A 24,544-nucleotide genomic window follows, 5' to 3' on the forward strand; every position below is an offset into this window, starting at 1 on the left:
TTTTCTGGATTGTCATGACATTTGGTACATGCAGGATATAAAAAGAAACACATGGAAAACCAACGAGACTTACATCATCATCATCAGCTGTGTCGTGCATGGAGCTGATAAGCAAATGTAAGCATGCTAAAATACCTGAAACAGGTCTTTATTGAAATGGGTTCAAATCAAACGAGCTAAAAGTTAGCATCTTAGCATGCTGTGTCTTTGTGCAGCCTCACAAAATCAGAGCACTTTTTGACATGAGAACATTACTTATGACTTATAGTCCTACTTTAATTACTTTATTCTGAAATATAAGTATCATAAATACAGATCCTACTTTACATTATAATCGGTTAAGTCCACACATTTCATGTAATAGATACAGGCCCTATTTTGTCCCCTGTGCCTTTTCCCTCCTTTATTCAAGTCGGGAGGGGGGGGGATCTGAGAGGGGACAGATCCGATCTTATAGCGGTATCCCATCCGGGGTATTGACATAGTCAACATATTTGACTGATGGCGCCAATCATGAAGCATCACTGGGCACTTAAAACATTCTCAGCTCACACAGTCTCGCTTTGAATGCGTTCAGACTGAACGGCAAGAATTGCCAACACATCCTCCCCATGACGACGTTCAGATGAGATGGAACAGCTCCTTCTTCTTGATCAAAAGTACAATTCTCGCACTTCAGTTTAAAATATTTAATTTGAAAATCTTATCTGGAGTTTTTTCAGGAGTTTTGTGCGAGTGTGAAACCAGGCCTTACTGCAGGATTGCAAAAGAAGACATTGCTTAAAGTTACTTTTACAAACTTCCCTTACTCTTTTCCATTTTGCCACATCTATTACTTCAAAGTGGTTTAAGATCTTTCTGCATTCAGTCGGGCACCCTGCACTTTGATTGGATACCTTAAAGTCGTCATTTTCACACAGAACCTCTCAGTAAAAAGATCAGAAAAGGTGACCACAGTCGTTCATTTGATTGTGTGTTTTTAAATGCCCCCCCCCCTCCTCCTCCTCCTCCTCCTCCTCCTTTAGTTCCTCTGTCTTGTTATCTCTCTCTGATATCTCTCCTCCCTCACATGCAGAAGTTACTCACTCCCTCCGTGCCCTTCAGACTTTTCTTCTCCTCACACCCATTCCTCCCATTCCTCCCCTCCCATCTGTGAAGTCTTCCTTCACTGTTTCACTCTGTCTGAAACACTATGGCTGTGCGGGGCTACTTTGTCTCCTCCCTGGAACTTAAAACTACAGAATCTATGGACCTGAATCTGGACTGAAGGAGACCCTTAGCTCTTCTTTGTTTACTCTTTTTTTTTTTTAAGGGAGAGAAATTCTTTGAATCAGAGTTTTGAGAATGGCAGCCCCTTCCCTTCTGCTGTACATTGACAGGTAAGATGACCTTAGCATGTAGGTTTGTCTTTTATTCTAAACATCCTGGTCTTTGAGTTGAGTGTTTGCACGTTACAAACACAGCTCTACGCCCGGCTCACTCAGGTCTTTAAAGGTGGGAAAGACACTCTCTGTACTCTGCTTTCCCTCCTCTTGTTCTGGCTTGTTTTGTACTTCGCTGCCGGCTCTTCTCGTTGTTAGTTGCAGAGCATTTGAACCACGATCATATCACCTTTGTGCACACGTTCAAATGAACGCAAATGTTTTGAGATCCTAAATACTCAGAGGAGAGTTGAACCAAGCATCCCAACAGGCCTCCCTCTCGGCTTTACTAGCTGTTCCACTTGAGCAGCCGACCGAAGCTGCAGCCATTCAGCCGTCACGTTGGTCGCACTGAATGCAAATCACACTGTCTTGTTTTGTGGAAATTTGTTTGGTGTCATACAGGGAAGCTGAACATATGTTTTAGTGAACTCTGCAGTGAAATGTAAAGAGCTGAAAGTTTAGTTTCTGCAGCGCAAACTTGGCACTCGGCTAATCTCTGTACTTTAATCTATGCAGATTATTTTGAAGGTGGCTCAGGGGTTACTCAAGTTCATCGCTCGCCGCAGAGGGGTTACACTTTATCTTTTTCACCTCAGCAGAGCGCTGCTTTGTAAATATTTTAGTTTGAAAGAATGTTTCCGTTGAGATTAAAAACCCGGCCTATCTGCATTGACGGAAAATGCTGAGATTTTGATAATAAAGTTGTAATTTGAAGAGGATAAAAAGTGTCAATATAAGGAGGTAAAGAGGTTAAAGGTCACATATTATGCAAAAAAGAACTTCATGTTTTTCTGACTCTAATATGTGTCTCTAGTCTGTCTACACACCTCCCAATTATGAGAAAAGTCCATCCTCTCCATCTTTTGCCTGCTCCACTTTTCAGAAAATGTGTGCTCAAACAGGCCGTTTGGAGATTTTCCCTTCATGACATCACAAAGGGCAGTGACCCCTCCCCCAGGTGGGTGACACTCCCACAGCTAGGTGTTGTTCTGCCCTCTGAGTCTGCCTTCTCACCGTAAACAATAGGACATGGAGCGAGAAAGCCTGAGTACACCCAAGCCCTTCCAGAGAGGGGGCGTGGTCAGACACAGCTCATTTACATATTTAAAGGTACAGACACAGAAACAGTCTGTTCTGAGCAGGGCTGAAATAGAGGAGTTTATAGACATGATCAAATACAGGATCAGAGTGGATTTAGAACAAGAAACTTCACACACATGTTTTGAGGAGCTCTGAGACTTATTCACACTGGTTGAAGAGGAGGAGAATATGTCACCTTTAAAATCACAGGGGAATGGAGTTTGCTCGGTTTGGTAGGAGATGGGTCTGTTGTCGACACGTGCAGGTTTGTCCCCGATGTGACTCTTAAAGATCTGTATCAAGAATCTATGAAGACGTTTTGTTACTGATCTATATCGGCTTTATGGAGCCTAATCTGATGCTTTTTAACATCAGCTGTCACATTTTTTAAACCAGGAAGCTCTGAAGCACAGTGACGTAGGTACAACAGTCCATGGACTCTACAAGTCTGCTTTTCATCTTTACTCCGACGTACAAAGCACAGCATGAACAGCATAAGACGTGTACCTCTAACATCTCTGCTTAGTAGCAGAGGTCACAACCTCACCCATCACGTTTTTTCAAGTGTAACAAAAGCCCAACTTGAGAAAAAAGTCAACAAAACAAATGTTTAAAAGTTACCCGGACAATAGATATACAGACTAAAAGAATAAGGACTCGTACACCAAATGACAAACACAGTAGGATGAGTGTCGGACTACCACATTTTTTGAACTAGGATAGGATAAAAGAAACCTGTTTCAAAACTACGGCAACAAAAACAAACATTCTTGTCACTATGGTAACACGGTAACAGTTTGTTACTCATTAACAATTATTGCAGGCAAACTCCTGCACACTGTCTAAATGTGGAGGGGGGGGGGGCAGTAGCTCAGTCTGAAGGGACTTGGGTTGGGAACTGGAGGGTCACTGGTTCAGACCAAATCTGGCAAATTGGTCTGGTAGCTGGAGAGCAGCGAGGTGCCCTTGAGCAAGGCACCGAACCCCAACCAGCTCAGGAGCGCTCGCTGTGGGCCCCCCCCCCCCCCCTCACTCTCCACCAGTGTGTGTTCATAGGATCCTGTTTGTGTGTGTATTTCATGTGTTTGTATCATGTTCAGTAACATAGTGTAAAATTGACTATAGTAAAGTATATCTTCTTTGTCTTCTAAATCGCACCAATGGAAACGTTTCGGTACCAAAAAGATGCCAACATGTTCGTAGATTCCGACAGTGCTTGCAGCTTTTGGTTAAAGATATGACTGAACGTCGGTCGTTCTTTCTGAAGCTTTGTACATTTTCACCACCGTCGATCATGCAAGTCATGGAGATTGTATCGTTTTAAAACACGTGGACTCAAAAATTCTTTGAGAAAAAGTTTCTAAGGCTGAAGAGAAAATTCCTGGTGATGGCATCAATGCCAACAGATCACAGAGAGGGATTTCATATGTTCCTCATTCTATAAAGAGAACATTCGTCAACTTGTTCACCGCCTGTCAGAACACACCTAACATGAGCTGGCATTTTCATTCCACTTCTTCATTAAAGCTTCGAGTCACCCACAGAATGAGGAAACGCCTCCCCCTGCATTATGTTTGTGTGGAACAGTATCTGTTTGAGGAGTGAGAGATATGCTGCTGTGATGTGAAACGTGTCGCTACGAGAGAAACAACAGGGAAGTGTTAAGCGTTTAACCCACAGCTGAGCTCAGCCGCCATCGCGTCTTTGTACGTTCTTATTAACTCTTTTTGGACTCTGAAAAGTCACCGGGCTACACGTTGACAGATAAACTGTGAAGTCCTCACACACGGAGGTGAGATGAGTTAATGTGTATCTGCACTCAGTTTCACAACGCAAGTCAGCAGTCTGAGATCAGCTGGTCTCAATCTTTGACTTTGACCAGGTACAGCTGCTGTTGTTTATCAGCCATTACATAACAGGCCAACACGAGGGTATAATATAACACACTCTGCTTTCATTAAGTCATACTGATTAAGGTGGTCAGCATTTCTTTGCTACTTTTCTGAGTCTCATGCCTCTTTAAAGAGGACATATTCTCCCCCTTCTCCACCTTTTCAAACAGTCCCCTGTGGTCTAAATGAAACATCTGTGCTGATACCGGCTGATACTGATACTCTGGCGATACCAGAGGGGGGGAAGCGAATCCCACTATACCAGATTCCCACTGTGACATCACAAGTTGAGCACATTTGAAACAGAGCATTTTTCTCTGTGTTGTAAGACTTATGCAGACCACAAACAAAGGACTGGATGGGTTTATTTCATATTTTGTGGGTCAGTAGACACTCAGGTTACCCAAATATGTTATATAATAATATAAGTGGATTCTTCATAATACGTCCCCTTTAAGATTTTAGCTTAGTTATTTGGAGGAGTAATGAGGAGATGAAGTGATCCCCCCTCTGTACCTCCATCGAAGGTAGTAACAGAGGGGGTTACAGGGGTGGGACTGGATCGGTGGAGCCAGTGTGTGTGGTGCTCCAGCTCTGCTGTGCTCTCTCGCACTTCCTCAACAGCGTAAATTCCTCCCGGGACACCAATACTACGTCTTTGCAGAATCCATATAAATGTCGAGTCCTGCATGAAATGTGCATTCCCAAAGTAGTATAAATGATTTATTGTTTTAGTCTTAAAATGGTCTTAAAAAGTTGTACATTTTGTGCGACACCCCTTCCTGCTTTATTGAAAATGTGATCATAACTAACAAACTGAACATAAAGCTGTAATAAAGAAGACTCTGAACTAATGACCCATCAACTTTTTACTGAGGTAATAAAACAAGCAAGAATTTGGCTCTTTTACTGGTACTTTTTAATACAATACAATTTTGAGATGAACATGTTGATGAATCGTGAGAGGTGTTCACTATCCTGAAAATATCATCTGAACAATGTATCATCTGGGCTCTGAACTCCATCAGTGTTATGGGAAACAATAGATTATCATGGAGCAGATATTAGAGAGCGCAGCAGAAGGATGAATGTCTTAATGACCGTCATCTCCCAGACAAACATGGGGGGTGGGGTGTGTGGTGTATGGGGGGGGGTGTGCTGCAGCAGACGTGGCATGTTATCAGTGAGTGAAGTCGGCACTCTTTAGCCTGTAGCTGTGTTTGCTCAGAGAGCTCAGCAGCTTGTTTCCTGTCATCACCACCCTGAAGGCAGGCGAGAAGGTCAGGAGAAGGTGTGCAGCAGTCAGTGGGTCAAAGGTCAGATCACAAGACAACTCACACCTCTTCAGAGACGTATGACCAGCTTATTTAACGCTTGTCCATGCTGGATAGATGAATTGTCTCCTATTGATCAGGGAGCTACAATCATCAGATCAAGCAGTTTCCTCATCGTGAGCTTCATCCCAGACAAACGGCTGGAGACGGACTCTTTGATGTTACAATGCATGTTCATGTCACATGACCAGGCCAGAAGAGGCTTTTATCTGAGCAGCTATTCATGTCTTTTCACAGCTCCGCTCTATTCAGGCTTCTAATCAAAGCCCCCCGCTTACAGCTCTGTGGAAACAACTGAAGGGGAATCGCTCTCTTAATGTTACAAGTGAACCCTGCTGAACAGAGGACGCTTTTATTTTCTGCAGCTTTGCATGTTGTATTCAAGCACCAGGTGATTTCTAACAGTGGAGGTTTTCAAGGTCTGAATGCAGAGCAGAAAGGGCAGAAAGTCATTTTAAAAGGTTGAAGGGGAAAGAACATTGAATTGAATCATTTTGTGTTTTGTCTTCAGAGAAAAGAAATGCTGGGTTCAGGTTCAGGTTTAAATATGAGGCGCCAGAACTCATTAGCTTTCATTCTTTGATTCCTTTTTGAGACTAAGAAAGTCTTGAGTTCATGCGAGGACACACACACACTCACTGCCCCTCTTGGGTCCCAACAGTGACCCAATAACCTTTCCAACCTTATGCTGTTTTCACATATGCACTCCTGAAAATGTCATGAAAATTTCAGGCAGACTGCCTCTGAAATCTTCTTGGCAGGGTAAATTCGGAGTGAAACATTTGTCTGTTAGCGTTCACACAAACAGACTAAAACAAAATAGTGCTTTAGACTTTTTGCTCTGTGGTATAATGACCTAATTCATTCGTCCTTGATTCCTCTCTCAGGAGCCTGTTTGCCAGGAGGGTGAAGGACAGTCGGCCGGTGGAGCCGAGGGATCCCGGCTGGAAGCTGTTTGGAAAAGTCCCACTGCGGGAAACTCCCACCAAAGACCACAAGAGAATACAAACGGTAAAAATATCACTTTAAGACTTCACCACATTGTCCCGTGATGATCCTCACATGATCAAAATCAGAAGACACTCTGCTCCTTGTAGGTGGAGTCAGAAGCATTCTTTTGTTGCAGCTTATAAACACAACATTTAAGGATTTGGGGTTAGCGAGTTAACTTCAGGGTTAACTCTTGGTTGTCAGTCCTAAGAAGGTGGTTCACTTTTTACCTGGGTATATGGCCATGAAGCACACACTCACTGCACGACGTAGTGTGTACGTTTACTGCTTGTACCTACACTGCAAGCTACCGCACGCTAGCACAAGCTAACCTCTGGTGTTTGTCACCTGCCTGTCCAACAGGAAGCAGACCAACTCTGCATCCACGAGTAAAAGCCAACAAAAGGTTCACCCTCGTTTTGTAACGAGCTTTATCAGCTCAGTGTTTCACCTCACTGTGATTATATTTTCTCTTCTTTGCTGCTACGTCCACGTCTGTCATATATGCCAGTTTGAATCAAGTCCAATCACCGATTTGTATCCACTCCCAAACTCACCTGCTGCTCTGTCATTGGCTGGAGGAAACTCACCAGCTCCCCGCCCAGAAGCATCCTGAGTCAACCAAAACATAACACCAAAATCCAGTCAGAGGACAGAGTCTCTGCGGACACAGTCACCACCACACATGTACGGAGGCCCAGAAGGGACGATTTAGCTGCTTTACTTGTGTTTAAGTCTGAATTTTATTCCTTAAGGAAATAGCTTCTGACTCTGACCTCTCTAGTCGTGTGTTTATTTTGGGTGCAGTTCAGTCGTGACTAGACTTCGTTGAAATCATTCACACATTCCTACCTTTAGCAAACCTGTTTATACAGCGACATCTGAAGCGCCGCTCGGCTGTGTTTGTGTCGTACCTTGGAACAAATATTAATCAAATGAGCCGGCAAGAGGTTTGTGTTTGTGTACCGACTGTTTGTTTGGTTTTCTGCGTGTTTCACGAGGGATGATCATAGACACTTTTGTCCTCCTGACTTGGTTTAACCGAAAGAGCACTGTTTACGACTGTTAGTTGGATTATGAATGGTATGAAATAAATTGTACTCGGATGAAGAGAATCCAAAAGTTTACTCTTTTTCCTCAGTTTTTTTTACCTCCTCTTCTAGAAAACCGCTTCAGATGTGATGTTGCTACATTTTAACATCACAGCTAGATTCTTTTCACTCAAGTTGTCTTTTCTCAAGCCGTCCTTGAAAACAAACCCTCCACTTGTATCAGTCATTGTTAATTTGGTCCATCCGGCCTAGGTGTACCTCTCAGCTGAGGTCAAGTTGCTGTAATCACTTCTGGATCAGGCTAATTGTTCAGCTGTGTGACACCCACATGAACGGCCTGCAAAGGTGGTGCAAAAGGTTTGAAATGTGTTGAGAAAGCAACAGCAACACTGGCCTGTTAAACAAGATTAGACTTGTCTCCTGATCTGCCTCAACTCTGTTTATCTTTTTGTGTTTAATTGATATATTTTCAGGAAACCAAAGATATTTAGTCTTTTAGATAGATATCGCTAAAAGGAGCAATATGTAGCTCTGACACCTAGTGTTTAAAATGGGTACTGCAGTCTAAATTCTAAACATTACAGAGAGCTGTCTCCCCCCGCCCCCTCCTCTCTAGAGTCGATACTCACACAGGTCACCATGTGGTGGACACTGAAGCTTCAGTGTTTATCCAGCTCTGCATGGGTCTGTAAACCTTTCTGTGTTCTAACCTCTCTCCATTTTTCAAAAGCATCTCCAATATTGATCCTAGTTTCAGCACGTTTCTGCTCGTGGAGCTTATTAGAAACATGCAGAGGCTTTTTAGGTCGGGTACAATCACTTCTATCTGAACCACTTCTCTTGACCCGCTTCCATCGCTGCAACACCTGTTGACCTGATAACTGCTCTCATATCTGACAAACCGAGGGTCGTCCAAAACGGCCGTGTGGGGGTGCCTTAAAACCGCCTACCTTCTCTGGTCCAAACAAATCCAGAGCATTCAGGAGCAGAATCTAAAGTTAGAAGGAGGACATACTGGCTGCTGCATTGTTGTCAGAGAAGCACTTCAACATAGCATATTTCCTTAATGTCTGATCATATAGTAAGGTAACTTTATCATGAACTCATTCTGCTCAAAGTTCAAACGGACGAGCCACCAGAATCTGAAGCCTTAACGTTGATCACTCCACCAAGTATTATGACTCCTGCACAGGACAAATAACACATTAAATATATTATGTAATGACTTTAGGGCGCAGGTGGACTTTTAATCATCAAGAACATTCAGTCGTCACGTTCATGCTTCAGCTGAGCACAAAGCTGTGAACACTCCCCATCAGTGACATTTAGTTTATTTTAAGAACGGCACATGCTGAGAAGACAACTTGTTTCTTTCCCCCCAACAAGTCGTCATTCTAATCTTAAGATATTTCTTTTCCTTAATTAGGGCTGTCAAATGATGAAGTGTTTTTATTGTGTTTTTATGATTATTGAATTTCTATAGTTAATGGTGATTATTTGCATTTCAATACAATTTGTTCTGCTTTTATTCTTTATTTTATTGGGTCATGAGTTTGCTTTAAAGGTGACATATTCTCATCCTCTTCAACCAGTGTAAATAAGTCTCAGAGCTCCTCAAATCATGTGTGTGAAGTTTCTTGTTCTAAATCCACTCTGATCCTGTATTTGATCATGTCTATAAACCCCTCTATTTCAGCCCTGCTCAGAACAGGCTGTTTATGTGTCTGTACCTTTAAATATGTAAATGAGCTGTGTCTGACCACGCCCCCTCTCTGGAAGGGTTGGGTGACTCGGGCTTTCTCGCTCCATGTCCTATTGTTTATGGTGAGAAGGCAGACTCAGAGGGCAGAACAACACCTAGCTGTGGGAGTGTCACCCACCTGGGGGAGGGGTCACTGCCCTTTGTGATGTCATGAAGGGAAAATCTCCAAACGGCCTGTTTGAGCACACGATAGGATGGACTTTTCTCATCATTAGGGGGTTTGTAAACTGGCCTATGATTTTCTTTTTAAGCATTTTACAGACAACAGTTTCACTTTTTCTTCAAGCCAGAATCTATCTTTAGTGTCACAGAAACATGCCCTGAGCATGTGATGAACCGTTTGTGTTGCTCTGCGAGCTGATATTCAAAATGTCAGGGTCATTGGTTGATGGTGTACAAGCCCCCCCCCCCCCACTAACCAGAAAGCAGCAGAGGACAATTTTCCCAGTTTAAAGAGCACAGCGGCTCTCTGCTGGTAATATAAACAAGAAGAAGCTGGCAGCCTGTAATTAGAGCCAGTGGAAACCTGTTATTGTGCTGCTAATGACCCCAGAAGAGTCTCCTCTGTGCTGCTGGAAAACCTGCAATCCAAACATTTTACACATCAGCCTTTTTCACATGTCACACACGGGCTTTAAAAGTGTCTTATTCTGACTCTCTTGTTCCCATTTATCTCCCCAGAATGATATCTGAGGACGCAGAAACAGACACTGCTGCACACACCCTCATGTGCTCAGTATCTTAAGTCCACCTCCTGTGTGGTTGTAACTTTATATTGGACCTCAGGAGTCGTCTAACGCGGCTCGACTTTCAGCCCTTTGTGTTCCCTCTGACGCTGCTGTTTAAAGGCGGGTCTGTGTGTGCACGCTGTTTGTGTGTCTTTATTTGCTGCTTTATTGTTCTGCTGCCACGAGACAAAGCGTGCACTATTTCCCCCTGCAATCTTTTCCCCTTTCAGAGGAACGCTGTGAATCCAGTTTTATAATGTCATTTAAACCGCTTTGTGTTGCTGTGAGCCTGGAGGCCTTAGTTTAATGTATGCTGTAGGGGGGATATAGCTGTGTGACCTCTGAGTAAGTGTGTGGTAACCCAGACGTGTTCTCGTAACCGGGGTGCAGGATTAAACCTTTTTTTTTTTTTTTTTTTTTTGCATCAATTGGGTGAAAGACTCTGACTGTGAATTCAGTATTTTCCAACTTTTTCAAATCCTGAAAGCGTTTCATTCATGAATCTTTCTGCTGAGGATGGAAACATTTCAGAAGCAGCCTTTTGAGACATTACAAGTAGAACTCAAACTCTGAATGATGATCAGAATCCTTTCTTCTTTTCCTTAGACGTGCACTTCTTTTTTCTTTTTCTTTTTTTATCTGTAAGCGGCACCGTCGAGCATCCACTGCATCTTTATTAAAAATCATCCATCATGCAAAGCAGAAAAATGATGATAACCTTCATTTAAAAGAACTTTTCTAAATCACAGAGGCAGCAAATTACAACAGGTAGGTCATAAAATCACAAGCAAAGGCAAGATTAAGAAATAACACATTCAAAAGACGTAATAGATAATTTAAAACAAACGAGGAAATGTTTTTGCGGTGATGAATAACTCGTTCGTACGGTCCTGACGGGATTCAGAGAGCAGAAAGCTGAGCAGCTGCAACCTGATCCATTGCTCTGAGGTTGATTAGAATGTCTGCCAGGACTCAGCAGAGCGCAGAGCTTCTTTCAGTGCAGCGGTGGTGACTAATAACACACGGCCGTGCTGATTTGCTGACACACACGCACACACACACACACAGAGCAGCAGAGAGAGACCTGATGCGGAGCGGCTCAGAGCAGCGTCACTGCTCAGAGAGAGAGAGAGAGAGAGAGAGGGCGATAGAGGGCGGTAAAGGTGATAGAGGGGTATCATGCTGCTGCTGCATCATTCCCAACGCGGGGTGTGTCCCTCCTTCGGCAGCCTGACTGTCCCTCTGCCCTCCTTTTTCACCTCCTCGTTGTCTCCTCGCTCTCGGGTGCCTTCCTGAGCCCTCAGGAGCAGCAATGACGCTAGGCTAAGGTTCTGGAAACGAACCCCCCTCCTCCTCCTCCTCCTCCTCCTCCTCCTCCTCCCTCATCCCACTGGAGGACTGCTGGTCTGTAAGGAGCGTTCATGGTGAGTGAGCATTCGAAAAGCGGGTGACCCACTGTCTCTCTCCTCGTCTGTCTGGCAGAATCAGAGGGCATCGGTAGTCGGAGCGTGAACGAGAGGCAGCGGAGGAAGGGGACGACTCGGCTTTCACATAATCGTCTCTTTTAGCTCTGCGCTTCATCCTTGATTCGTGATAAGTCAGGTTGTCTCCAGAATTTTATTTGAGCTTGTGTTGATAGACTATTTCCACCGAGGACACGTCTTGATCGCATGCAACTCGACCAACTTAGTGCAACAGAAGCACGTGTAGCAGTGTGAGAGGAACGTCTCCTTTCTATTTTGCATTTCTGAAGCATGTCAAGGGATTTCCTCCTTCTCTTATCTCTGCAGCAGTTAAAGAGACACCGCTCATTTGAGTGTTTCAGTGGGGGACACTCATCAAACCTGAGTGTTTCCGTGCTCTCTTAGCTCCATCTGTGTGTCTGGATATTTTTGCTTAAACAACTTGGCGTGTGGGGGCTTTAATGCCTCAAAAAGAAAGGATGTGACAATTAAGCGATCGTGTCAAAGTGATTCTGCAATATTCAGTTACCTCAGGGGTATTGTGTCAGATCTTAAACGGGTGTCAGTTGTGGTTTTGTGTCCCTGTGAGTAACCAGATATGATAGCGCTGTGACTTTAGAGTTTGCACGGCCTACATTCAGCGGATCATCATGACTCTTAAAGCTATTGTGAATGAAGCCTCAGCCATCAAAGCTTCATTCTGAAATTAGTTCAGAAAAAACCCATCTAATTTTGAAACCGATCTATCCAAGCGAGATTTAAATAACTGCACTTATTATACATGAGGAACAATGTTATCTGAGAGTATATCAGAGATGTAGTCAGGGCGTTAAAGTAGCGTTGTCTCTAGGAAGTTTGGAGAGGTCAGTTGCTTGCCAAACTGGATAATTTTCTACTTCCTGCTGGCTAGTTCATGGGCTTAAACCCCCAAAACACCACGTCACTCCGCTTCCTCCCCGGCTTCCAGTTACTGCTCACATCAAATTTAAGACTCTGCTGCTCGCTTACAAAACAGCGACAACAACTCCACATTACCTAAACTCTATAATCCCGGTCTACACTCCCTCCCGCCCACTACGCTCTGCCAATGAAAGGCGTCTGATCCAACCTTCACAACAGGGTCCTAAGTCTCTGACTCTTCTTCTCTGTCGCCCCCCGGTGGTGAAACGAACTACCAAACTCCATTCAATCTGCAGAGTCCCTCTGCACCTTTAAGAAAAAGCTAAAGACCCAGCTCGTTACCTACAACCTTAGTGATCAGACTTGAAGCTGTTCGTTTGCACTTCCTGACGTCGTTTCCTCCTCTCTGGATCCTCGCTTGTGTTGTACGGACTCTCTGATGTACGGCGCCTTGGATACAAGTGTCTGAGAAATGTAATGTGGAATTGTAAAACACATCTAGACGGTCATATTGCCATTGTTTTTAATTACATAATTCATACAATTAAATCATTTTATCCGGGTAGGGACGGAAGTTAATGTCAGCTCAGTGCGCAGCCCACAATGCTTCACTGTAACGGGTCGCAAGAACAACAATATTGTTAGCATTAAATTGACTTATTCAGTATTTTTACCCATTTCAGTTGCATGAGTAAACCTGAGGATAAATTAGCCCCTGGACAAAAACAAACAAACATTGCAAACTACGGATAGTTTGGGAAATATAATCAAAAACAAGCCTAGTAGCAGCTCAGCTCGCAGCCTCTCCTGAATAACTGAGAAAGACTGATTTCTGCTTTATTCATTTTTGTTTTTACATTTTTCCAAATGAATGGTTCTGCTTGTTTTTTTTGTTTTTTTTTAGAGGAAACGACCTCTGACCTTTACTCTACTAACAATATATTTATAAGTTTGAATGGTAGGTCAGGCAGTTTCTCCTACAATGGTCTGTGTACAATGACACATCTCAAAACCAGAAGTTTAGGTTTATCGTAGCGTTGGGACAGTGGATAGAGTCTGAAATCACAAATCAGGGAGAGGGGAACAACGTGCAGGAAAGGAGCCACTGGTCATATTCAAAACCGGGCCGCCTGCTTGGAGGACCACAGACTCTGTGAGGAGGGGGCACTTACCACTGCGCCCCAGAAGTTATGATATTTAACTCCATAAATTGCAATTGCCCCCTCTATATCTTCCCTAAAAGGGGGGAACCTTTTAGAGGGCAACCTTTCCTCCTGTACCTTCAGATTGTAACAGAATATATCAAAAGGATGGAGAGCCTCTTTAGTAGCACTTATTTTAACGTTTTATAACTTTATATTACAGAACCGTGGTGGGATTAGAGTTACAGATGTGATTAACAGACCCGTAACCAATCAGACAAATAGATCCGCACAGAAGCCATGGGACTCGGTCACACTCGATTCTGTGCTGGAGTGGCGGTGGAAAATACCCTGCGGGTGCCTGAAGCCGTTTCCAGTTAACAGCTGAGTTTTGCATGCGAGAGTAAACACCCCGCTGTGGCCTTTCATCTCAAGTGTTTTCATGCAGATATGATGCAAAGGTACCAATCCAGAGCTACACAGGGGGGCCAGTCTTACCAACAGTGTTTCCTGTTAGGTCATTTTTGCACACTCAGGGTTTGCATTGACCTCTAAAAGGAGACTTTTTAGCGCTGCATGCTTCATGTTCTCGGAGAAGCTGCTTCCTGGTACCTTTTCATTTTAAATCATTTGGGCCATTAGCAGCCAGCGTGACAGTCAGTCAGTCTGTGCAGTGAGGCAACCAGAGAGCTCCTGCATCGCTACCAGGAAACTGGAGAACTTTACTGAACGCCAGCGTGACAAAGCTGGTTGCTGTGGCAGCAGGTAATCATGGGATACGGTTGCTACTCCTGCAGCTTAAAGCTACAAACCAAACACGCAGGAAGAGTAAAGTTTCACCCTGGGAGTGGGAGGGGAGAGGCTACAACTGATGAAGGTTTAATCATATTTAGGAATCAGACTTTCTTGTTTGTGTTGCCAGCTGGTCATTCATGAAGGTTTAACTGAACTGAGCAGCATGAGACAATGAGGAGCGAGGAGGTCAGAGGAATCAATGCATCACGTTTTCCAAGAAATCTGATGTCACTGGAAGGCAATCTATGCAGCTCATGGGGCGTTATTATCGTGTTAAGGATAAGTCCTCAACATATAAAAATTCACTTTTTCTGTGCAGCTTAAATGAGTCTGCCAGCAGTTCCAGTAGTTTTAGAGGGAATCTTGTAACTTGGGCCCGATCGATAAGAGATTTTGGGGCCGATACCGATATTAGGGAGAGAGAAAAATCAGACATGGATATATCGGCCGATATCTTTCTTAAATCTATCTTCAATCTTTAGAGATAAATATACACACGTATTTTGTTGATCTTAAATCATGTTATCAAACTCTTTGACAAGCGATGAAATGAGCCAGTACCAGTAGTCATGTGATCTGCTGATATCGGCCGACATTATATCAGTCGGGCTCGACTTGTCACCTCTCTTATTACCTAATCATCTGGTCCAAACATTTATGCCCCAAACCAGACTTAATGAGTGATGTATCCAGGAAGAATCTCCGTCCAATTTCGTTACTGAACACCAGGAGGAAAAGTCTCTCCCTCCTCCCTCCTCTCTCTCACACACACCTCTCTCTCTGTCCAGCTTCTCGTCCCGCCTGTCTTGTGTTTCACCTTGTTGCTAGCTCCTGCAAAGCCCTTTGAACAGATGCCAGATTAATTCTCCCCTCCCTCTCTCTGCAGTATCTGTTCTCTCTCAGGGTGCAGAACTCTACCTGTGCTTTTAAATCCACCCGCAGCGCGCACTTTCACGATGTGAACAGGTTATTGAAACACACTTCAGAGACAAGAAGACTACTAAATCATTTTACAAATATTTCCTGTTGTTTACGTCCATAACAAACACTTTCCAGAGTGCAGTTTGTGCAACTGCGCCGCAGGAAAGCTCTGCTGTCATTTCGGTTTAATATTGGCATTTAAGTCTGTACATTCATGCTGTCTCATGTGTTACGGCGCAGGGGAGTAACTATGGCACCCTGAATGTGCAAATACTCTAGTCTATAGATTGAATTCATGTGTTTACACTCATCCTAGTTTTGTGTAAGTACAGTTTACTTATGAAATAATGGATAATTAGAGACATTTCTGGTGAATGCAGATTCAGTTTTAACTCCAAATAAAGCAGATTTCTTAGCGCATTTGACCAAAAAGAATATAAACCCTAAATATTTTAGCTGTATGGTTAAATTCAGAGAGTCTATAGAGAGTGAGTCATCAGATCAACTGAATTTCTACATCCAGTTTCTTAGCTCTCTCTCTTTGCAGAGCAGTAAATGCTCCTCTAAAGAGCCATTATTTAAGTCAGAAGACACACAGGCTGACACGTCGCATTAAGCTAAACAAAGAAACCATAAAGCTTCTGGTTCCACAAACACAAATGTCAGTTTTTGTTTACTGAAGTGTTTTAGCTGACGTCTTTAATGACATCGACTCAAACGTGGAGGGCCTTTCTAGCTTTGTTTGCACAAGTGTCAGCTTACTGCGCTACAAATTAAACGTCAGTAAAAAGGCTTTTTATCAGATTTGAAACCTTGCAAAGAAGAATCAAAGTCAACACAGTAAAGTGGTGACTTGCCCGCTGTGTAGCTCTACTCTCTCTCTCTCTCTCTCTCTCTCTTCAGTGAGTCCAGCCTCTCGCTCTCTGCAGCAGCAGTGTATGTATAGTTTTCCATTAGCACTCTGAACTTCCGGCTGCACTTTTCCCCACATTTCATCCTGCATCACTTCCCCCTCTCCCCCCTGACAACAAATCCCCGAGAGCTTCCGAAGGCTTTCTAATCTCAGCCTCTCCCGTCTCCTCTCGCCTCTTTTACATCACTCTCCTCTGATTTCTTTTCTTTCAACCTTTTTTTTTTTTTCCACTTCCACTTCAGCTTCTTGTCGAGTAAGACGAGATCCTGCAATGACTTTGAAATGTGGTTGCTTGTTTTGCCCGCGGCCTTTCATGAGTCTTTGCAAAGTAATAAATGTAGACACGGCTGACTGCTGTTTTGCTTTTTGGACAAATAAAACATACAAGATAATGTATGTTAATCACCTAATCCAGCTCACTGGATGTGATCACCCTGATCTAGCTACAGATATTTAAAGGAGCGATATGTAACTCTGACACCTAGTGTTTAAAATGGGTACTGCAGTCTAAATTCTAAACATTGTAGGGGCTGTCTCCCCCCCCTCTAGAGTCGATGCTCACGCAGGTCACCATGTGGTGGACACTGTAGCTTCAGTGTTTATCCAGCATGGGTCTGTAAACCTTTCTGTGTTCTAACCTCTCTCCATTTTTCAAAAGCATCTCCAATATTGATCCTAGTTTGAGCACGTTTCTGCTCGTGGAGCTTATTAGAAACATGCAGAGGCTTTTTAGGTCGGGTACAATCACTTCTATCTGAACCACTTCTCTTGCCTTATCCTTATCATATCTGGTAAACCGAGGGGTGTCCAAAACGGCCGTGTGGGGGGGCCTTAAAACCGCCTACCTTCTCTGGTCCAAACAAATCCAGATCATTCAGGAGCAGAATCTAAAGTTAGAAGGAGGACATACTGGCTGCTGCATTGTTGTCAGAGAAGCCAGCACTTCAACATAACATGTTTCTTTAATGTCTGATCATATAGTAAGATACCTTTATCATTTCTCCTTTTAGGTTTACCAAATCCGGATTACTTTAAAGGGGACGTCACGTCACGTCACACTACATTACTACAATACTATAGTCACAAGTATTGGTGTAGCTGGTTGTCTTGGTTACAGGCTTCAATGTCTTGATTTTGTGAAATGTCAATGGAGGATTTGAATGAGAATATTTACTTCCGGAACCAGATCTGCCAAAAATGTGTGCGGCCTCTGTTGAGCATTAGATAGAAATGATTGCTGTAATGTTGGCAAGCTTAGAGCTGGATACATTTAGAACAAGCAACTCATTTATAACAATTTGACAGAGTACTTCTACATTAGTAAGTAGTCCCATATTTCCTTTTTTTCCACTCTTAACATTTTAGCACGCTGAAGTTAGCCGTAAACTCGGACCACAGTTTGATCCTAAGAAGAGCCGTGCAGAGCTGCTAGCATCTGTTACGGCTCTTTCTTTTGGTTTATGGCACTTTTATTGAATTTGTAAAGACTTAGCTCGCTGAACTTCTCTATAAGTCAAGGTTACTGCTGTTATCATTAATTCACGCTGGCTTTATGTCTTTTTATGTCCCTCCTCACACTTTGCTTCTGCTCTCCTCCTCGAGCACAAAATTCAATGAGATTCTATTACCTTCATTTCTCCCCGAGGGCTAACAGAGAGGCGGCTCTGCAACGGGAGGCAGCGACACAACGGCAGATTAATAACATGGGCTGCATCTCACACACACACACGCACACACACACACACACACACTCCTTCTGTAGAATAGATTTTCTCGTCTTTATTGTGGCCTGCTCTGATCAATGTGGACGTCCATGTGGCAGCAGCACGCACAGTGTTAAGCTGATTGCTTGCAGCGTGCATAATTAACACACGCCGGAGGCCATTTTGGACGAACATCGGTGTGTGTGCGTGCTCATATTGCACTTGCCCTATTTACAGTAACTTCCTAATGAACTATTTAGACGATGAAGTGTCTTCTCTGAACTGAGCGAGCTCCTCCAGCTCCCTGAAGCGGCCTGCTGGTTTCACAGTCAGAGCTACTAACACACACACACACTGAACCTGTTAGTCAGCTGATGGTTGACCTTTAGTTCAACTGCTCTGAGGCCTGAGCTCGAGCACGTCACATGGCTCCCTCTCTTTGTGTCGGCCTGTGTAACACTCCCATAGGTGCAGCAGAGTCATTAGACTCCAGCTGACAAAAACTCACAGGCCAAAAGAGCAGCGGCACACAGCTGTCAAGACTTCCTGTGTGACTTTTTATGTCTGTTGGTTTCTTTTTGCCACTGACGGTCTCAGATATTTACTTAACTTTGTGACTATATAACAGAAAGAATCCCCACAGAATTGGACTTAATTGTCGGGCTGAAATTCCTTTTTTCAAACCAGAAACACTTGTTAGATCGCTCTCTGCAAAGCCTCCAGACGCTGTCGAGGAAGGCAGCAGTTTGACTTTGCAGGACGCTGGAGATGATGTTGTATCGTCGCCTCTATTGGCTTGTTGGACCTTTGCAGGCAGTAGCGTCTTGTCAGATTGCGTGCAGTGCTATGTCCACACACACACACGGTCAGACATGCACACACACACACACACACACACACAGCACACTGCTACGTTACTTTTTACTGCATGTTTTTAAGTTTAGATAATCAGACAGGGAGCATGTGGAAGAGGATGTGGGTACAAGACATGATTTATAGGAGGTAAAAATATGAGGGATAACTTGTGTTTTCAAAAGAGCGCAGGTGATGTCAACAGCACCTTGATGAAAAGTTGAAAGATTTTCAGCGACCCCCCTGCTGCTGCAAACGCTCTGTACTCATTGAAAACAATTTAAAAAAAGACTGTGGCGCTTAGACAAAAAACGCTGGATGGCTCCGGGCCTTATTCTTGAAAAGGACTTTAAATCAAACAAATCCACCAACTCTCCTCTCTCTCTCTTCTTCCCTTTTTATGAATGCTAATGTTTTTGGCGCTCATGTTGCCAGCAGTGATTTCGGAAAGTCACTGAACTCTGTGAAGTGGTTTAAATTAAATCATAATTGAAGATTTTGTGTGTTAATTTGTCTTTTGTGTTTTTCAGGAATATGAAACAAAGAGTGGCAGAGCTGGACCCGTCAACCCGACGTCTCCCAGGAAGAGCGTGAGGAAAAACCTGGACTTTGAGCCCCTCTCCACCACCGCACTGATACTGGAGGACAGACCTGCGTATGTAAACACACACAGACACAAACAGAGACACACAGCGCCTCAGATGTTTGGTGTTTGAGACTATCCCTTGTCCCTCGTCCTCCTCCCTGCAGGAGGAGTTCTCTATCAAACAATAAAGCGTCCTCTGTCGTCTTCTTATCTCTTCATTCCTCCTTTATCAGCGCTCCTCTCTTCCTCTGCCGGGTCATTAGACTCCTTTCATTATTGTCCCAGCTCTCTCTGCCTCCCCGCTCGTTAGACGGGCAAAGAGAAGAGCTGCTGAAAGTTTAATCGCCCTCCTCCAGCCTGGCTCCACTGCGCAGCTTCTTCAGCATACAGACTCTTAATTTGTATGATTGTATTTAAGTCAATCCTAAAACTTAGCCAGATTTCCCGTGTCAACTAAACATTTTTTAACTTTTTTATTTGAAAATCTTTGCTGCATGTTGCCTCGAACACGACACAGACTGAATCTAATAAACATGTATTTGTCTTGTGACTCATTTTAAGTCCCATTAAGTCCGGATAAACATTGTATTTCAAAATATAAAAAGCACTAAATACGTCCTTCATTGACGATAATAATCAAACAAATGGAGGGGCAAGAACTTTGACTTTGGACTGAAGAAATCAGAGAGAACACCTCAGTTTAAGATACTGAACACTAAACTTCCTATACCCCCCGGTAGATATTTTTACTTATGACAAGCATCAGAGGCCTTATGTTTTCCTTTTATATCTTGAAATAAAATCTTTACCTGGACTTGACAGCTGACTGTAGCTTGTATGAGGTGTAATTCGATATTTATGGAAAGAAATGAGACGACTACATTCGCTTAGATTTGAGTTTCTGCTGTGAACCTGTTTCCCCTCTTTACTGTCTCCCCCTGCTGGTGAAAAGTATCTATTACACTCTGCACACTGTTGCATTTTAAAGGGGACATATTATGTAAAATCCACTTCTACAGTGTTATTGAACATATATTTGGGTAACCTGAGTGTCTACAGACCCACAAAATATGAAATAAACCCACCCAGTCCTTTGTTTGTGGTCTGCATAAGTCTTACAACACAGAGAAAAATGCTCTGTTTCAAATGTGCTCTCCTTGTGATGTCACAGTGGGATTCTGGTAAAAAAAAATCCCCTACCCACCCCTGATATCTCCACCCATGGACTCCACCCCCAGCCTAGAACAAAACTTTTGCGCAGGTCTGCCATTTTTATTCTCGCTACAGAGGAGTGATGTCTACGGGGAAAACTCAGGGGGGGCTCATTACATTTAAAGAGACACACACACCAAAACAGAGCGTTCTGAGAGAGCTGGTTTATACAGGGTCACAAACCTCCTCTGGTGCTTGATTCATGTTATATTCTGACCAAAGCACAGCACAGATGTTTCATTTAGACCACAGGGGACTGTTTGAAAAGGTGGAGAAGGGGGAGAATATGTCCTCTTTAAGGGTTATTTGCTTACAGTAGTAAATGTCTATGAGAAGAATTGGAGATGTTGTGATACTTTTTATGTGTAATTGTGTACTGAAACCATTCTGATGTGACACAGATCCTCTGCTGAGAACACTCAACACCTTAAATCACGACGCAGTAAAATATGTAATATTGGATTTCTTAACTTGCCCTCATATTGCTCACTAACTGTGTGAGAGGTTCACTGGGTCACAGTGTGTGACAGCTGTGTTTTCATGTTAGCATCCCATCAAAGGCGGCGTAATGAAGGACCTTCTTTATATTGTTTGATTGCATTGTTGCTCTTCAGCTGTCCTATCTGATAAAGGAAGAAAAGCCTAAAAAATAACTTTAAAAAATACATATTTAAGTAAGCAACATTTAGCCACGTTTACCAAATAAACAGCTGACCACTTCGGCTCCAGTTTGATTTCTCTCTTACAATGCCACACAAGCTTTCTCTCCATGAATAATGAACGTTAAGCTCGGAGAACGCACAGCTACAGTATTAACCCTTTCTCTGCCTCCATGTTTGTGTGTTTCAGTAATCTGCCTGCGAAGCCCGCCGAGGAGGCCCAGAAACACAGACAGCAGTATGAAGAGATGGTGGCCCAGGCCAAGAAGAGAGGTGAGGACGTTTGATTTCCTCTCTGTGTTTTCTGGAGTCTCTCTTCAGTCTCTCTTCAGTCTGGTTTCCTGTTCTTTTAAAAAGTCCCTCTTTTTTTTTTTTAAATGCTCCCTCGTCTCCTCTCTCCTGCGTGCAGAGCTGAAGGAGGCTCAGAAGAGAAAGAAGCAGCTCGAGGATCGCTGTAAACTGGAGGAGAGCATAGGCACAGCCGCCCAGATCTGGAACCAGGAGATCTTACCCAACTGGAGTACAATGTGAGTGCAAACAAAAACTGACCCAAGATCAAAAATGTGAAGTTTTTAGTGGCCGACACATTTTGTTTGTTGATTTTGTTTGGTGGAGTTAAGCTGATTTAACTTCAATGCAATCTCTGCAGCCAGTTTCATGTCTGCCTCAAGCGTTAAGTTGAATCAATATCAAGAATGTTGCACCAGTCATTTAGGCAAGAAAGTGCGTCAAAGTTAGCCTTTCATATGCAGAAATACCCGAACATCCAGCATCATTACACGACCATCAGTGTGAACTTATCTGCAGCTGCAGCTGTAAGGGTGCAGCGAGGGGACATCAGCAAAACATCCTGTTAACAAACGTCAGTTTCAGAGCGCTTCTCACCAGTGCTTATTGTTGCTAGGTTACCAAAGTTAACTTCTGCTTCCCTCTGTAATGTTAGCTAGGTGTGTTTTAGCCCCTTGAGCTGCTGCTAACACCAGGACACGAGTCCTTTAAACTGTTGTCATGGTGATATTTCCTTTGATAAAAAGAAGATATTAAACACACAGAACTTTTAAAATCAGACTTAACAAGCACTACCTCGGGAAGCGGAAGTGCCAGGAGACAACTCTTTCTATCATAGGAGCGATCTTAAATTGACGCAGTGAGTGCTGAAGAATTTTTAAAACAACCTCTGATGTGTTAAAGTCTGATTCCCCGTCTCACCCTCCTGCAGGTGTACGTCTCGACGGGTCAGAGACCTCTGGTGGCAGGGCATCCCCCCCAGTGTCAGAGGGAAGGTGTGGAGCCTGGCTGTGGGCAACGAGCTCAACATCACACACGGTACGTCAGTGTGTATCTGTGAGTGTGTGTGTGTGTATATCTGAGAGTGTGTATCTGTGAGTGTGTGAGTGTGTATCTGAGAGTGTGTGTGTGTGTGTGTATCTGTGAGTGTGTGAGTGTGTATCTGTGAGTGTGTATCTGAGAGTGTGTATCTGTGAGTGTGTGAGTGTGTCTCTGAGAGTATGTCTCTGAGAGTGTGTATCTGAGAGTGTGTGAGTGTGTATCTGTGAGTGTGTATCTGAGAGTGTGTGAGTGTGTATCTGAGAGTGTGTATCTGAGAGTGTGTGAGTGTGTATCTGAGAGTGTTTATCTGTGAGTGTGTATCTGAGAGTGTGAGTGTGTATCTGAGAGTGTTTATCTGTGAGTGTGTATCTGAGAGTGTTTATCTGTGAGTGTGTATCTGAGAGTGTGTGAGTGTGTATCTGAGAGTGTGTATCTGAGAGTGTGTGAGTGTGTATCTGAGAGTGTTTATCTGTGAGTGTGTATCTGAGAGTGAGTGTGTATCTGAGAGTGTGTGAGTGTGTATCTGTGAGTGTGTATCTGAGAGTGTGTATCTGAGAGTGTGTATCTGAGTGTGTGAGTGTGTATCTGAGAGTGTGTATCTGAGAGTGTGAGTGTGTATCTGTGAGTGTGTATCTGTGAGTGTGTATCTGAGAGTGTGTGTGTGAGTGTGTATCTGAGAGTGTGTATCTGAGAGTGTGTGAGTGTGTGAGTGTGTATCTGAGAGTGTGTGAGTGTGTATCTGAGAGTGTGTGAGTGTGTATCTGTGAGTGTATCTGAGTGTGTGAGTGTGTATCTGAGAGTGTGTGAGTGTGTATCTGTGAGTGTGTGAGTGTGTATCTGAGAGTGTGTGAGTGTGTATCTGAGTGTGTATCTGTGAGTGTGTATCTGAGAGTGTGAGTGTGTATCTGTGAGTGTGTGAGTGTGTATCTGAGAGTGTGTGAGTGTGTATCAGAGTGTGTGAGTGTATCTGAGAGTGTGTGAGTGTGTATCTGAGTGTGTATCTGTGAGTGTGTATCTGTGAGTGTGTGAGTGTGTATCTGAGTGTGTGAGCGTGTATCTGTGAGTGTGTATCTGTGAGTGTGTGAGTGTGTATCTGAGTGTGTGAGTGTGTATCTGTGAGTGTGTATCTGTGAGTGTGTGAGTGTGTATCTGTGAGTGTGAGTGTGTATCTGTGAGTGTGTGAGTGTGTATCTGTGAGTGTGAGTGTGTATCTGAGTGTGTGAGTGTGTATCTGTGAGTGTGTATCTGTGAGTGTGTGAGTGTGTATCTGTGAGTGTGTGAGTGTGTATCTGAGTGTGTGAGTGTGTATCTGTGAGTGTGTATCTGTGAGTGTATCTGAGTGTGTGAGTGTGTATCTGAGAGTATGTGAGTGTGTATCTGTGAGTGTGTATCTGTGAGTGTGTATCTGAGTGTGTGAGTGTGTATCTGAGAGTGTGTGAGTGTCTGCTGCTTTAATGGTCAGAAAACATGGGTAACTTTTGATTTGTAATGCTCTGATTTGGTTGATGCACTTCAATTCAACAGGATAGGACAGTCCATACACACGTGTACACACACACACACACACACACACACACACATTTGTGTATCAATTAGTGTCCGTGTTTCTGTAATTGAAAATTAAAAATTAACGGCAGACCGATAAATAAAGAGTGGCCTTTTAAGAAGTAGCATGGTCCAATGATTCCCCGCAGCACAGAAGGTAGTGCACAGCATTTCAATTAGTTCTGGAGTCTGAATGGAGATCACACACACACACACACACACACACGCACACGCACACTTGGTATGGAACTTCAAACCACTC

At 43.5% G+C, this 24,544-nt stretch overlaps 1 protein-coding gene across 1 annotated transcript in view; it reads left to right on the forward strand.

Moving 5' to 3' along the window:
* The window catches only part of tbc1d14 (TBC1 domain family, member 14), a 43,777-nt gene that overhangs the window by 6,357 nt on the left and 12,876 nt on the right, over positions 1-24,544 (forward strand). Inside the window, exons 4-8 of the mRNA XM_061031861.1 lie at positions 6,618-6,741; positions 19,482-19,606; positions 21,599-21,681; positions 21,818-21,935; positions 22,628-22,734. Of these exons, the coding sequence (XP_060887844.1) occupies positions 6,618-6,741; positions 19,482-19,606; positions 21,599-21,681; positions 21,818-21,935; positions 22,628-22,734 (557 nt within the window). The remainder of the gene's footprint in view (positions 1-6,617; positions 6,742-19,481; positions 19,607-21,598; positions 21,682-21,817; positions 21,936-22,627; positions 22,735-24,544) is intronic.

This window comes from Labrus mixtus, chromosome 23, assembly GCF_963584025.1.
Source record: "Labrus mixtus chromosome 23, fLabMix1.1, whole genome shotgun sequence".
NCBI classification, from domain to species: Eukaryota; Metazoa; Chordata; class Actinopteri; order Labriformes; family Labridae; genus Labrus; species Labrus mixtus.